A 16389-nucleotide genomic window follows, 5' to 3' on the forward strand; every position below is an offset into this window, starting at 1 on the left:
ATTACTGAGAAGCCTATTGCTTCTCAATGTAAGAATAATTGGATAGATGGTTGTGTCTGGATGTTTAGTTGCAGGCATAGCTGGCTGCATAATGAACTGCTGACTTAGTAAATCAGGTGCTGAATACCAAAACTCATCACCATTTTTTTGCAAATCTAGTCTTCTATATTTTGTCCAACAGATCCGGGAAAGCAGGGCTCTGGCAGACATGCTTTTTGTCTGCAGGAGCATGTTGTGTCCAACTGGACCATCTGTTTCCAGATCCTTTCTCTAATTCCTCAACTTCCCTCCCTCTCTGTCAACCCTCTCCTCACTGTCAGACCCTAACTCCAGTACTGAAGCCAGAGCCAGGCTGCAAACTACAGACAAAGATGTCTCCACAGCTTGTTTGAAGTTTAAGGTGTTCATAAAATCTAAGAAAGGTAAGATGATATGGCTAAAGGAGAGGGAGGAGGAGGCTGGATTGTAGACTGGAAAGTATTAAGAAAGGAGAAAAAAAAAACTTAAGTGAGAGAAATGAAAAGAGTGAATGTAGACAGTCAGAGAAGAAAAAGAAAGAGAGAGAGAGAGCAATAATAAGAGAGGAGTGAATGAAAGCCTGCCTGCAGTACAGACAGACAAACAGCTGAGCTGGGGGGTCACTGAGTTTCTCCACAGCAGGGCAGAGCTGAGCAGAGCTGAGGGAAAAGAGAAGAGGAAAAGAGTACAAAGAGTAGATGATGTTGATAAACAAAACCAATTTTTTTAATCAGTGCAGTGTCTCTGGCTATCCTCAACTCCCTTAAATCTCTGAGACATCCAAAATAAGACCTGATCATGGGGGGTAAGAGCAGAGGGAGCAGAGGCTGAAAATGAAACACTGTGGTACAGCAGCAGTTAAACCAAAGCTGAAAATTCTGAGTTTGAGGTCTTCTTTTCTTGGTCTCTACATCACCCCTAAAGGCAAGTTTCTATTTCCTTTTTAGAGTAGAGCGACATCCAAAATAAACAAAAGTGTGACTAACAGCAGAGTTGGAATACTCTGTGGCCATCATTATTAGAGTAAATTTTCAACACTCGTGCAACTCATGTAACTGAACTGTAGGTAAGGAAATAATAAGAAGTGAAAAAATTCTAAACAGTACACAGGTATAAGTCTTCAGCCACAGCAGTGGCTTTCTAGCATAGTAAAACAGATTACAGCAATAAAAACTGCTTATGACAGCTAAAGAATTAGCCCTGTAAGCACAAGTAAGCACATGTCATTGTGATGAAACCAGAGTGGAGAAAATAATAACAAAACTGGTGATTTGAGATACAGTGCTATGAAAATGTATTTGTCTCCTCCTTAAAAGAAGATTTCAATCGTCCAAACCGACCCGGCTCAATGTGAAAAATTACTTGCCCCCTAAACCTAATAACTAATACTGACACCCTAGCAAAAGCTGTAAACAAGCGTTTGTGATAACTGGCAATGAGTCTTTACATCGCTTTGAAGGAATTTTGACCCACGTTTTTTTGCAGCATCGTTTTCATTCAGCCATATTGGAAGTTTCGGGTATGATCAGCCTGTTTAAGGTCATCTCATTTGGATTTAGGTCCAGACTTTGACAAGGCCACTCCAGAACCCTAATTTTGTTTTTGGTTTTTTTTGTTTTTTTTTTCTCAAGTTATTTAGAGATGGACTTGCTAGTGTGTTTTACACTACATTGTCCTGCTGCATAACCGATGTGTGCTTCAGCTTCAGGTAGCAGGACATTCTCCTTCAGGATTTTCAGTTACAAAGCAGAATTCATGGTTCCATCAATTATGGCAAGTCATCTAGGTCCTGAAACAGCAAAGCAGCTCCAGACGTCACACTACCACCAGAATGTTTGACTGCTGTTATGGTTTTCTTTTTATCAAATGCTGTGTTAGTTTTACATCAGATGTAATGAGACACAGATCTTCCAAAAAGTTTAACTTTTGTCTTGTCAGTGCTGAGAATATTTTCCCCAAAATCTCGAGGATTATTAAGGTGTTTTTTTTGTTTTTTTTTTGGCAAATGTAAGATGGGCCTTATTGTTCTTTTTTGGTCAGAAGTGGTTTGGGCCTTGGAACTCTCTCCTGACATTTTTTGCCCAGTCTATTTCCTATTGTAGAATCATGAACACTGACCTTAACTGAGTCAAGTGAGGCCTGCAGGTCTGCAGATGTTGTTCTGGGTGAATCACTGATACACTCTTTGAGTAATTTTGGTAGACTGGCCACTCCTGACAAGGTTCACTGTAGGGCTAGGCGATATGGCCTACAATTTATATCATAATATAATTTTGCTATATACCGATACACAATATATATTGTGATATTTTGATTATTTTGATTAAAATAGACTGTTCCATTGTATTTAATAAAGTTGTATGCAAAAAGGTTAAAAATCAATATAAAGTCAAATTTAGCACTCTGTTTTATTTTGAAAAGGACTTCATTCAATCTTTTAATAATTCATCAAAAATACATAAATTGTGAAATACTTGATCTTTTATTGTGTACGGAAAGTTCTGAAATGTTTTCTGTGTTATATTTACTATTGCTGATTATAAAACGATTAGTTTCCTCATTAAGGGTGAAGCACACCTACACAAAACTCGCCAACCCTGCATTCAGCCAAAGGCCAAAACCCTGCAGTCTAGTCCACCACTCAGGCTCACAGCTTTGATTACATTAGTCCATGATCTGCACTGATGAATGCTGGACCAGTTTCTGACAAGTTCATGACATGACAGCGTCTTTAGACCTCATTCAAGAAACTCTTCTGTGTGATCATCGGGGGGAAAAAACATGACATGTACGACTCTGGCAGGGAATTTTCAGCAAAATGTTCGCCCCCAGGCAAATCACATATTCTGGGTGGAGTGTCTTTATGAGATTTTAAAATCCTGGCTTTTCAACAACAGTACATCGAGTATACTCGATATATCACCCAGCCTTAGTTCACTACTGTTCCAAGTTTTCCCCATTTGTGGATAACAGCTCTTAGAGTGGTTTGGTGGAGTCCCAAAGCTTAGAAATGGCTTTGGAAACCCTTTCCAGACTGACAGATGTCACTGAATTTGTTCCTCACCTGTCCTTGAATTTTTTTAGATCACAGCATGATGTGTTGCTTTTTGAGATTTTTAGCCTACTTCACTTTGTCAGACAGGTTCTATTTCAGGGATTTTTTTTTTATTTAACAGGTCTGGCAGCACTCAGGCCTTAGTACAGCTAGTGAAAAAGTCATCATCTAAAATACTGCATTTTTGTACTTACTCTGGTTATCTTCGTCTAAAACTAAAATCTGTTTGAGGATCTGAAACATCTAAATGTGCCAAGAATGCATATAATTTATGTTGGTCGAGCAAGCAAAGCTACCCTGATAACAACAGCTACAGGAGTGGAACAGATGTCTGCAAAAAGAGCAGCAGAAATGAGTCCTGATCTACAACCTGGCAGAGTCATGGACATATCTCCCCATATAGTCATATGTTACTGTGAGCTATTTGTCTCAAAGTAACATGAGAGGAGTTGATGGTGATGACTAAAGATAGTTTATTTTAATGGTAAATATAATTAGAGGGTACTCAAGTACTTGTTCATAAAGTCATGTGAATTCTTGAGAACTGGTATTACTGCAAAATCTCATCCATAGAATAAAAATGTGGTTGACAAAATGATTTCTAGGAACCTGCTACAGCTCCATGTGGTCTCCTCTTCTATGAATTTAGCAGCTCTGTTTTATTTTTAATAGCAGAGATTAAGAGAGAGCAGAGCTAATGAGAATCTAAGATCCCTGCCAGAGTTAAGACAGATTTTTAGTTGAGCAGCTGATCATGACGACTGCCAGCAGTCAGTGTAGACAGTGGCTGGAGTCCAGAGTTTCGAGAGCGAGTATAAACAATATAATCTCAGTCTTCTCTGATGATGCAGCTTCAACTGTCTGCTTTAAAGAAGTAGTTAAAAGGTTGTAATTCATGCAATACTTGTACAAAAAACAGACGATTTCACTCACCTTACACTCTCCATTTACACACACGTCCAGAGAGTCGTCTCGGCAGGGTGTACCATCCACCACAGCTGGAGCGCGCTCAGTGTAGAAATTGTATCCTTCAGCCAGACAATTCAGAGAGCATGGCTTCACACCACCTACACCAACAAATGACAGGGAGAGTGATGCACAGTATCAGTTTATCAGATCTATCCACACTATTAAAAAACAGGAAAAACAAGCTGTGGGTAAACTTTACAGACTTCACACACATTAAGATGCCACACCAAATAAGATGACTTTTTGCACTTAAAGCCTCTATTCTATCAGTATACCATATAGTGATAGTTATCATGACCAGGGCTTGAGATTTACTTTTTTGCTCACTGGCCACTGCGGCTAGTGGTTTTCTAAAGTCTATTGTCACTCTGAATGTTCACTAGCCACAATTTTGTTGTCAGGAAATAGCATTTTATATTAGTTTTATAAATTTACTTGAACTAATTTTATCATCCTTTGAAATGTAAATGAACACTGTTCTTCCGATGTTCAAGAATTTTTCCCACATCTGACCTGGAAAAAAAACACAAAATGACCAAGTTTAATCATATAATGAACATATATGCTATCTTGTTCATGTTCTGTTGTGAATAGAATATGGGTTAATGAGATTTGCAAACCATTGCATTCTGTTTGTATTTACATTTTACACTGCATTCCAGCTTTTTTGGAATTAGAGTTGTATGTTTTTCTTTAGTATAAAAAAAAAAAAAACCCTGCAACACAATCTGTAACACTACATAATGAGGCATGTGGTTTGTAGTTCTATGTTTCATATTGACATAGGTGACTTGTTGCATGCTTTTAAAGGCTGCAGAGCAACAAAGGAAGATGAGAGAGAGGGGGGGGCATCTGCAGGGGGTAGAATATTTTTGTCAGTGATGACAACCAGACAACAAGCAGCTGAATGTGATTAGGTCTGATTCCTTCACAAACACACAGACAAAATTAAATTATAGAAAGCTATCTGTTTATAAATATACAGATATGCACAATCACAGAAAGAGTGCTAAGGACGGGCCTATCAGTAAATTGATAGCAACAGTGTTGGTGTGAAAATTCCCACTAGAATAAAGATTTACTGTATACACATGAAACTGAAACAGCAAGAAATTTAGATTGTGTTGGCAAAGCATGCTGTCAAAACCCTAAGGTACAAAGGGAAATGAGGCATGTAGGAATACACTTTGCTGGTTGCAAGACACAGAATCTGGGCACTCAGTGAAGTGCAGGGTGCTAAGAAGTTGGATAAAGTCACTTGTTGCACATGGGTGCATACTGGGTGTAAAAATCAAACCAATCAGAGTGTCAGCTCTATGCCTCCAAGAGCCAGGAGCTGCAGGCTGGTGCATTGTTCTTTACACAGCTGATTTCAGTCTTTATTATTAATTAGACCAATCTCTGGCCAGCTCATTTAACTTCACTCCTTTAAGTGAGCTGTTAAGCACACAGGTGGGACCTTGCATGTACATAAGAGGACATTACATTTTAGCTTTCTTACAACATAGTAAAACAAACTACTATTACAATTTGGAGAAGACTGTCTGGTATTTCCATAGAAGATTTTTTTTTCATGGAATGTTGGAGGAATTTGCCAATAAATCTTCCTTAAAATTGTTGAGGTTATGTTTTTATACTTTGGAAAGGTTGGTGTGAAGTTTTGGGGGTATTTTCTTTGAAATCTTTAGGTACTTCTCATGGGAATTTGGCAAATTTAATTGCAAATGTTTTGGGAATTTGATTGGAAATTATTGGGGTAAATTCCCTTTAAATATTTACTGGGTTCTCATAGAAACTTTAGTGATTTTTTTGTATATTTGGGGGAATTAGTTTGGAAATTTTCTGTACTTTTCTATGAAATGTTATGGGGTCTTTATCTGTAAATCTTTGGTTATTTGACTGAACATTTGGTATAACAATTGTTCAAACATTTTTGGAACTCCAGAACTTTTAGCGGAAATTTAGTTCATACTTGGCCTTAACAAGTTATTGTGGCCGGTCATCAGAAACATGACAACACCATATGTCCCTTAATGATTGATGTCATTTCTATCTGACTAAAAGGCCTCTACCACCTGGTGGACACACAGCCAGAACTTACGGTCAAAACCTTCTCAGCGATGTGTTACTTTCTGCAGAAACAGGGCCTTAAGGGGCGCCGTGGTGTTGTTTACAAGTTTCTGTTGGAGCAGCAATCTTTAGCACTTTGTAAACATATTCAGCTCTCCTTTGAAATAGTTGTCTCTTACTTAATTACATATGACTACATGAGGTAACACAAAGCTGATACAGGCTTTGGCCCTCTAATGGTGGCCTGTTCACTTGTATTTTGAGGCAAGTTTTAAATGAGGCTAAGGTGAACAGTCCACTGTTTTTTCCAGTGTCACCATTCTGTTACTACTAGTGGGTTACTATAACTTGGATTGAAAACCATTACTGCCTATGCTGATTACAACAAACGAATAGAAGATACTTTAATATTCAATAAACTAAAACCCCCAAAACATTGGGCTGGCTGTTCAGAGAGACCTGTAAACAAACATTAAGGTATGGCATGCACTTGCATAAATAAACCTTACTTCTTTTACTCTTATTTTCCACCCATTCCTTTCACTGCCATTACACACACGCTGTGTTGCTAGAGGTCTTCCCCTGCCAAATGGTATATATCCTTCATTCATCAGCGCTGCTTGCCAACAGCTCCATCGTTTGAGTGGCTGTTGACATCAGTCTGGTCTGTGTTTGTTTGTGCTGGCAGTGCTGACGCAGGTACAGTATGTGCTGGGAAAAAGAGGAAGAGAGAGTATGTGCTGGCACAGCCTACAGGAGAAAATGTAGACAGACCACAGAAAACTACAAGTCCCATGCTGCCTAGCATTTGGCAGGGTGCTCTTGGCTTGCAGCAGTCTGAATGTGATGGCTATTCGAGCAGGTTGTTTAAAGCTACAAATGTGAGCTTTTTTAATAGTCTTTTTGAGAGGAAAAATGCTATCTTCGCTCAAAGAGTCAGGACAGAAACTTGGCGGAGATTTCAAAATAAAGAGAGGATTTTTAATGAGAGCAGAACAAGAAGAAGACGCTGAGTAGGAGGGTTTAGTGAAAGCAATAAGACTGAAGTGCGAGTTTGTGGAGAGTGAGAGGCCTGCAGAGGACAGCGAAGGGGCTTGGCTGTGTGATCTGGCCTTAACGCGGGGCAGAGTTTATGGCACTGTTCCTATTTTAACAGCTGCAAGGGATTTCCATTGTAAAATCAGCTGACTTGATGAAAGGAGCACTTGTTGCCTGAAGTTGGACTCGGCTGGCCGGCTGTCTCTGTTAGCCATTATGTTTTTGGAGGGCTAGATTAAAGGCAGTTATGTAGTTGAAAGTATTTATCTTTTGCGTCCAGTGTAGTGCTCATCAGGAACGAAGAATTCTCGCAAGGCATTCTGGGATGCATGACTCTGCAGCCAGCATCTGTGGGCCAGACAGGAGGGAGTCTGCAGTCTAAATACACTTTCCCCTGTCTCTCTCTCTCTCTCTCTGCACACAAACTCACATGTACAAACCACTCTGTCTGCTAACTTCTGTACATCTCATATATTCAAATGTTGCCCCAAGTCTTTCTGTCCTTCTTCGCCTATTCACCTTTGACATCCTCTTCCTCCTTCTTCATTTGAGATTTTTCCTGTTTTATGTCCTGTAAAATCTGGTTTATTAGCTGCACTTAGAATACCTATTTATTCATCTAAAAGTTAAAGTTATATTGGGGCAACTTAGATGCCAGTATAAAGTGCCAAAACATGCAATGTCATTACTGCAAGTGCATGCAGCTGCCACTGTCACACATGACATGAGACTAACGGGTATGAAAATTCCCCCCATTCACTGTGTAGTACAAATGTTTGCTTCACTGTTTAGTCATGATCGTCCATTTAAGAAAACAGGAAGTATATCGCTTGTGTTACCATAAGCTGGGATCATGTTACCTTTGAGTGCTGGTTTTACTGGAAACTCTCCACAGCAGGGACTATAGCTACTATAGCTAGTAGATGTGTTGGTGGGCAGTGAAAGAACCAACCATTAACCTGAGACCTCTCATCATCACCATCAATTAGATTGCCTTCACCAACAAATAATTACCAAAGTACCAAGAACTGGATCACTCCTAAAGAGCAGGACTCAAAACCCCAGACGTAGAGCTGGACAGTGTGAGCCAATCATAGTTGGGAGACTCATTCTATCACTGGGGACAACATTGGAGAGTGTCTAGCTAAGTGCATAGCGCTCTCTAAAGAGCTGGGTCTTTAGCTTTCTCTTGAAAGTAGAAAGGGGCTCTGCGGATTGAATAGAGTTGGGTAATTCATTCCAACATCGAGGGACAACAGAGGAGAGGAGTTGAGCTAGTGACTTAGGGGCCTGGTGGAAATAAGGTGCCTTTTGCTGGCCAAGCATAGTGGACAAGAAGGAATAAAACAGGAGTAGTTGTAGTTACAGCTTTGTATGTAACAATTAGAGTTCTGAATTTGATGTGAGCTGTAACCGGAATCACATGTAGAGAGATGAACAATGATACACAATTAACCTTGCAAAGCCAAAAGATTGGCCTAATTCAAAGTCTGTAATCAGGCAAATCTATCTTGTAAAGCTCCAGTCTGAAATGACTGTGCCGGGTCTGAAAACAGACCTGATAGCTATGGGCAGGGTTTAGTTTTACTGGATGGCTGTTGCCGGTGTAGCGTTTAGCTTTGATGTAGCTATAGTATGGTGGCAGTTTTCAGAACCGGGCCACATGAAAGTTTTTCATGAAGGAAGAAAGGTTTTATCAGAATTGGGCAATATTTCTTTATTAACACAAGAGCAAAGAGCCACACTGAAAGCTTCTCTTGGCAGAGAAAGTTTTGGCACTCCTCCCTACTGGCCTTGGCATGAGTTTTAGCCCCAACAAGCTCCACTGTTCATAAACTACGGCAGCTTCTGCTGCACATCTCTATTACCTCGTTTTGTCTTGTCGCCCTGACTGGCCTGTAATGAATGTAACTGACAAAATAATGGTCAAATCACCTTCTGAGATTTTTTTGTAAAGTCCTCCACTTCCCAAATGCTTTCTATGAGAGCTTTCCCAGATGAATGTGAATAAATCCCATGCAACAGACACATGAAACAGTTTATCTAGCATGTCAGGTTAGAGATCTTCATGGTGCAAATGAATACTAACATGGTGAAATAAGCAGAATACAGTAACCCATACATTTAAACCACAAAGAGATTAGCCACTCACTTACCCCCTCTGTAGGGCCTCCAGGTGTAAAACTTTCCCCGGAAAGGAACGCTGTCAAAATCAGAGCACTGAATCTCTCTAAAATCCCGAGAGCCTGGAGCACACTCCTATAATACACAAATACAGTGCTTCACAGTTTACTTGATCATATTTACATTAATGTTTATATACTCAAGAAAGCACCAGAAAGTCCCCAAAGTACAATACAATGACCCCACATTTAATTTGCTTTATAAATACTGTATATTACACTCAATACAATGACATCCCAAAGCTTCTTAAAATGGAATGGGATATCAGTAGAATCAAATCTGATGGTATTGGTTATGCTAGACTTTTAAATGCCACATTTGTATCTTCCCTGATCTCTGACTTTTTCTGACAACATTTAAACTTACTGACCTTCTAAAGTTTATTGGCCTTTGTGTTGCTTTATTCTTAAAACAAATCATTCAATCAGTGTCCGATCAATGACAGTATTCAATGAATAAAAAATACTCACATCAATATTACAGGACCTGAAGCGCTTTCTCTCCCCTAGACAATACTTTCCACCGATGGTTGGCCTGTAAGGAACCACAGAGAGAATCAGGCCATTCAGTCACATCTGAGTACAATTACCAAGATTTAATCCCATCACATCAAATCACACAACACCAGCTCCCGATCACTGCTCTGTCTGCCTTCATCAGTGTATTGTAACCTCAATGTCTGTCTCTTTATTGTTTTATTGTCTGTAAGTGACTATCACGACAACACCTCTACGTTTACTGAGCGAGAAGTGAGCCAGGGTCGGCCACAGTCAGATGACTGCCTCTGCAAAACTTTCAACAGATTTATGCAGGATCGAGCCAAAGAAAGAAAAAAGGGAAACGATGCTCAGAAATGAAACAAAAGCATACAGTTGGCCTCAGATTTGGGTCAATTAATTCAAAGTTTAATCAGTTCAAGATGAGGGCTCTGGCGACTGGGATTCAAATGTAGGTCTGCTAGTTGTTTGGTGGTGACTCAGACCTCGATCTGAAATATTTTATACACGGTAAGAACTGCAGCACTGCTGCATGCGAGTAGGAAATAAATCACAGACCTTTCTGTGACAAGTTTTAGTGTTCTTCCTGTGTTTATGTATGTTTAATTTGAGTTTCCTCTCATGCATAAAATTGATAAGCAATTTTTAAAAATCTAACTTTCCGCGTGACGACTTCTCCATACAGTAAACCTCATTGTTTGGAACTGATGGATCTATGATTAATGTGGCATGAGGTTAACTACACTTGTAGTCCACTGATGGTGAAGACACATATAAACTAGCATTCTTGTAGGTTTTATCCTTCTTTATCCATTAGTTCAGACAGTATTTGTTCCATTAATTGCAATCAGTTTCTCTACATATGATCAAATACACTGCATCAATACTTTCTCTTGGTATGTTGGGCAATGGGAGCAACAGTACAATACAATACAGTACTTTATTGTCATACAGGGGAAATTTGTTCTCCCAGCTTACATAGTTAATTATTGTGGTAGGGTAGGTAGAATTGGTGTTGTCATTAGCTGGAGCTTGCCTGTTGGAAGCCTAGAGCTGTTGAAGGTAGTTATGATGTTGCAACTAAGGGCAATGTGGTAGGCTATGTAATTTATCAGTAGTACATAGTGCAGTAATTGATACCACAGGTCTGAACACTGACCACTTGTTCTTTCATTAGGACACTCGCTTAAATTCATTAAAAAAACTGAATAAATGCCCACTGGGTCCTAAACACCCAGTATGCGGTGAACTGGTTCAAGCTCCGTCGGGCATACCACATGCCCGTAGAAGCGCAGATCCCCAAAGCGCGTCAGCATGAGACACAGTCTTGCCAACTATAACCGAAAGTGCACTGAAGAGAAGTCATCACAAAGGAGTCCAGCTGGTGTCTCTGGCCATCAGTCAGCATCCAGGCCTCGCAGGATTAGAGTAAGACTGGGAGGACCAAGGACCAAAAGATTTTGACTTTCATCTGCATGCTCAAATACCACGAGCACCACACTGTCTTGCCCAACAAAACTATTGCTCCATGTGTAAGGCCAGGTCTGCGGATGATCTCAGCCTCACAGTCAGCAGATTGGTGGATTACGTTGCCAAGGTAGGTGAACTGCTCCACAACTTCCGCGCTCTCACCATTCACAGACACAAGTTCAATGCATCTAAGGCATCCCCAAATGCCTGGATCTTTGTCTTGGCCCCGGAGATATGCATTCCCAACACCTCAGCTTTCTCACTTGGCAAGTTAAGAGCCCCACAAGGACATCTACAGTCTCTGCAAGGATCACAGCATCATCAACAAAGTCCAGATCATTGATATAGATGTCATCAAATGATACTCCACACTTTGTTACCTGCCCCATTATCCAGTCCATACAAGTACTGAAGAGCATAGGAGCCAAGACGCACCCCTGCTTCACCCCAGAATCAACTAGGAAGAAGTCAGAGATGGAGCTACCACACTTCACAGCACTCTCTGTACTAGAATACAGGGCAGACATCAGCTGGGTGAGTGCACTTTGGATAGCGTGGAGCTCAAGATTCCTCCAGAGGGCTTTTCTGCTCAACAAGTCAAACATCTTCAGGAATTCAACATAAACTGCAAGAAACCCTTTAGTGAATTCCCTAAAGCGCTCAGTAAGGACCCCAAGTGCCAGGATACAGTCTACCGTAGACCTCTTAGGTGTAAAGCCAAACTGTTCATGCACCCACTGAGTCTTATTGCATTAATTGTGGTTTTTGTTGCCTTTTAAGGTGTTTTTAGAACAGATACTGAAAAATGATAACTGGGTGATGTGAACATGAGTCTTTGTGGGCTAGAATGTGTTAACAATTTTAATAAAAATGTGAATTCTAATGCCACTTAAGTCTTGGAACTGAAACATCTAACTTTTATATTTCATGTTAAACTATCAGGTAAAGTCTTAGAACAGGAACCATGATGCCCTTCAGACACTGAGAGTATAAAGCCTTAGAGTACCTGGGGCTGTCGCAGTGTCGAATAGAAGAAGAGACTCCACCTCCACAGGTCCTGCTGCACTCCTCCCAGGGAGACCACTGACCCCAGCCCCCATCTATGCCCTCTGGACGAGTCCCGTATGCCACACACACCCTCTTGTAGCACCACTGAAGCACAAACACACACATATTTCAGTGAAATAATGAAAAGATGTTCAAAAAGTCCTATTTCTCAATTTTACATAGTAATAAAGCTGTGGAAAATTGATTAAAACCTAGTGATTTTCAAGCTGAGTTTATTTAAATGCTTCTTAACTTCGTGGATTTTTTTATCACAAAATATGTTTTTGGAAAACAACAGCGAGGATGAGCCTACAGGAGTATGGAATCTGCTTCTTTATTCTTATTAGAAGCACAGGGACTAGTCTTAAAAGGGAATCATCCTGCAGACACCAGCTAATTTAGCCAGTCTTTATTGGGAAGCTTCCCTGATGTTCCAACACAGTAAGAGAGCACTGTAAGAAAAAGATTAATTTCAGGATTTACCCCTTTCTCTATAGTGTTGGTCTGACAGATGGTTCCCTCTGCAGCAGGAATGCTGCTGGTGATGCAACGGTTGCTCTTGCTCATGCACCAAAGTTCGCTGCAGACTTCCTGTTTGTGCATTAAAGGAGAAAAATGTATACAGTTATATATTATGTATTTGTACTGAGACATGCATGTTTGCAGTAGGGCTGCTTGATTATGGCATTACTATTTTAACCATTAAAAAGTCATCATGATTGCTTATTATTGTTACACTATCTGCACCTGTGTATGAGTTTCAAATGATTTGATAAACTGTCGTGTTGCCTTTGAAGCCACAACCGTGTCACAAATTCTGCAAGTTACTTTGCACTGTTCCAGTTTTTACTCCTCAAAACCAAAGTGGTTACATATGACTGAGGTTGTTTAACCTTTCTGCTAACCAATTTCTGAATACCAATTTCGTTTTATAGGTCTACTGTTTTCCAAACTGACCAAAGTACGTTTCATTGTGGCTTAAATTAAAGTGAGAGCCGTTTAGGTGGGAGAGGCTGAGCACACTCTGTGCTGTATAGAAAAGAGGGTGTGTTCCATTTACCACACATCAAGTCTGCCAATAAAGGGGGATGAAGTGGAGAGCTTTCTAGGGCCCTGCCAAATGGGGGGTGCATGGAGGTCAGCAAAATCATGGTACATTGTACAGTTGAGTTGTGATAACCTTTTTTTTTTTACCTAAATACCAACCACTCTTAAAAAAAAAAAAAAAACAAGTATTTTTTAAATGTATTTATTCTGTAGAATATGGCCTTCTTCAAAATGTAAACCCCGTATCTCAAAAAAAAAAAAAAGAATTTAAAATGGTTAAAAGCAGCAAAAATAGGTTAAAAGTGGGAAAACGGCCAGAAAAGTGAAGGACAGGGGTTAGAAGTGGCAAAATGGATTTCAAGTGGCAGACCAGGGATAAAAACTAGTGAAATGCAGCTAAAATTGGAAACAAATAGCAAAAAGAAGCATGAATGGGTTTGAAGTGGCAAAATGAGCAGAACAAAAGGTGAAAATGGTTTGAAAAAGATAATAAAATAGCTGAAAAGTAACAAAATGGGCAGAAAATGAGTTGAAGTATGATTAAAAGGCGGTAAAATGGGTTCAAAGTGGCAAAAATGGTTAATAGAGGGAAAAACTAGATAAAAACTGAAAAAGGGCAAAAAATTAAAACAGGAAGAAAAATTGGTGAAATGGGGTTTAAAAAGTGGCAAAAAATGGTATAAAGTGGCAAAAATGGGCAGCAAAAAAGTGATGAAAAGGTGTTAAGATGTGGCAAAAACTGTTAAAAGTGGCAAAAACAGGCAGAAAATAATGCGGAAAGGTTTTTAAAATCTGGTAAAATGGTTTAAAAGTCACTCAATGGGCAGAAAAGTTGGTGAAATAGGATTAAAGAGCGGCAATATGGGTTAAAAGGGACAATAATGGATTTAAGGTGGAAAAAGTGGGAAGAAAAAGTAGGAGATAGAATTAAAAAGTAACAAAATTGATGAACAGTGCCAAAATGTGTTTTAAGTGGCTGAAACAGGTTCAAAGTGGCAAGAATGTGTTAACAGGCCCAAATAGGCAAAAACTCTCAAAAATGCAGCAAAAGTGGCAAAAATATTATGTATTTTTTCTGGGACATGTATGTATGTAGTAGGGCTGCTTGATTATAGCATTACTGTTTTAATCATTAAAAAGGCACCATGATCGCTCATTAATTTGACATTTGCACCTGTGTATGAGTTTTGAATGATTTCATAAACTGTAGTGTTTCCTTTAGGGGAAGAAACAACCATGTCACAAATTCTGCAAGTTACTTTGGACTGTTCCAGTTTTACTCCTCAAAACCAGTGGTTACATGTGACTGAGGTTGTTTGACCTTTCCTGTTAACCAACTGCTGCCTGACATCTTTCAGTTCAAAATGGGGTTAAAAAAGTGGCACAAATTGATTTATAAGTGGCAAAAATGTAAAAAAAAAACCCTGACAGAAGTGGGCAGAAAAAAAAAGCCATGAAAAGGTGTTCAAGTGTGGCAAAAATGGGTTAGAACGGGCAGAAAGTTGGGTGGAAAGGGGTTAGAAAAGTGGCACAAATGGGTAAGAAAAAAAATTGATGATAAAGTGTTAAAAGGCTAAAAAAATGGTAAAATGATGCTAAACCAGTAAAGAGTGCGTAAAACTGATAAAAACTAGCACCAAGACATGTACAAGTGCTACTGATTTAACAGACATGCACTGATACTATCAATAAATCACAACAAGGTAAGGCTTTGTGGAAAGGCCTGGTACACATGATCAAACCTATGAAGAACAACTACACACACCTACACTTGGTGATCATTTAATATGAATTATCTTGCCATCATGATCTTAGGAAGCTAATGTCTTAACTGATCCTAAATGTGCCTCAGAAAAAAAACCTCTAACTTTTTTCCTTGTCAGCTAGTGTTTGTCCTTGTGCTGTGTTTTCTTTTGTCTTTTTCTTTCATACAGCAACCTTTTTCCCTAAAACAAAAAATATGAAAAGCATTCACAAAAAATACTATATCTTAACATAAAGAATGCATAACTTAATATAAAAATGAAGACAGAACAAGAAAAGATGTAGACCATAATTCAATAAAAAATCATGAACAAGAAGCACCAGATTATTCATGACAACATGACTGAACCTTTTTCAAAAATGGACTTATTTTAGATTTAAAGTGATCCCAGTCAGGATCCAGTGTGTTTTCGTAAGGTAAGGAATTCCACATGTTGATCTCCACACAGAGAAGGCTGCTTGAACTAATTAGGTTTTACGTAAGGAGGATGATTTCATAACACGAAAATAAAAACACAACAAAGAGGGAGAAAGAAACTGAAAACAGGAGGAACAAAGCAGAGATCGACAGCCTGTCAGACTTTATAAGATCAATATAAAAACACAAGGGCAGACACACTCTTGTTCACCTTCCTCTACAGCGATGCCTCTAACACATGGTGCTTAAGTTTTACTGTGTACATATGTTCTGACCATATCATATGGATAGTAATGAGTCTATAAAGCAGTATGCTGTTCCAGATGTGCATTCCCTCTGAACCTGCCACAATAAAAGCTGACCATGCAATAAAGTGGATGCTCTTTGGTGAAGGTATTGTAAGATGTTTCTCACGAGAGAAGCTCCCTCATGAGGGAGAGAGATTAAATAAGTTCAAAGACTTAGACTGGTTTCAACTGAACAGACAAAAAAGGCATTTAATGAGGTAATGCACAATTGAGAACTCTTGGGCAAAGATTTGACTCAACCTGGGTTGGCTTGACAGTAGAAATTCTATTACATGGATGGCTAATGATCTGTTATGACTAGAATTAAAAGGCTTTGAAAAAAACATTATTATTGTGTATTTAGTAAAAGATTCATTTAGAGATACTTGCATAACTTAAACTAGCACTGCTGCCTGGTGGTTATATGCTGCTGCAAGGAATACAACAGCTTGACAGTGAAAGTACAGTTGTGAATCAACAAGAGGGGCTTGACCTTTGACCTCCAAAATCTAATCAGTTTATCCT

The 16389-nt window shown here is 39.3% G+C and overlaps 1 protein-coding gene across 1 annotated transcript in view; it reads right to left on the reverse strand.

The window, feature by feature from the left end:
- The window catches only part of adamts10 (ADAM metallopeptidase with thrombospondin type 1 motif, 10), a 75992-nt gene that overhangs the window by 19982 nt on the left and 39621 nt on the right, over window positions 1-16389 (reverse strand). The window contains exons 13-17 of the mRNA XM_041790585.1: window positions 12832-12939; window positions 12308-12453; window positions 9805-9868; window positions 9307-9409; window positions 4007-4140 (exon numbers count right to left, since the gene is read on the reverse strand). Of these exons, the coding sequence (XP_041646519.1) occupies window positions 4007-4140; window positions 9307-9409; window positions 9805-9868; window positions 12308-12453; window positions 12832-12939 (555 nt within the window). The remainder of the gene's footprint in view (window positions 1-4006; window positions 4141-9306; window positions 9410-9804; window positions 9869-12307; window positions 12454-12831; window positions 12940-16389) is intronic.

This window comes from Cheilinus undulatus, linkage group 7 (genome assembly GCF_018320785.1).
Source record: "Cheilinus undulatus linkage group 7, ASM1832078v1, whole genome shotgun sequence".
NCBI lineage: Eukaryota > Metazoa > Chordata > Actinopteri > Labriformes > Labridae > Cheilinus > Cheilinus undulatus.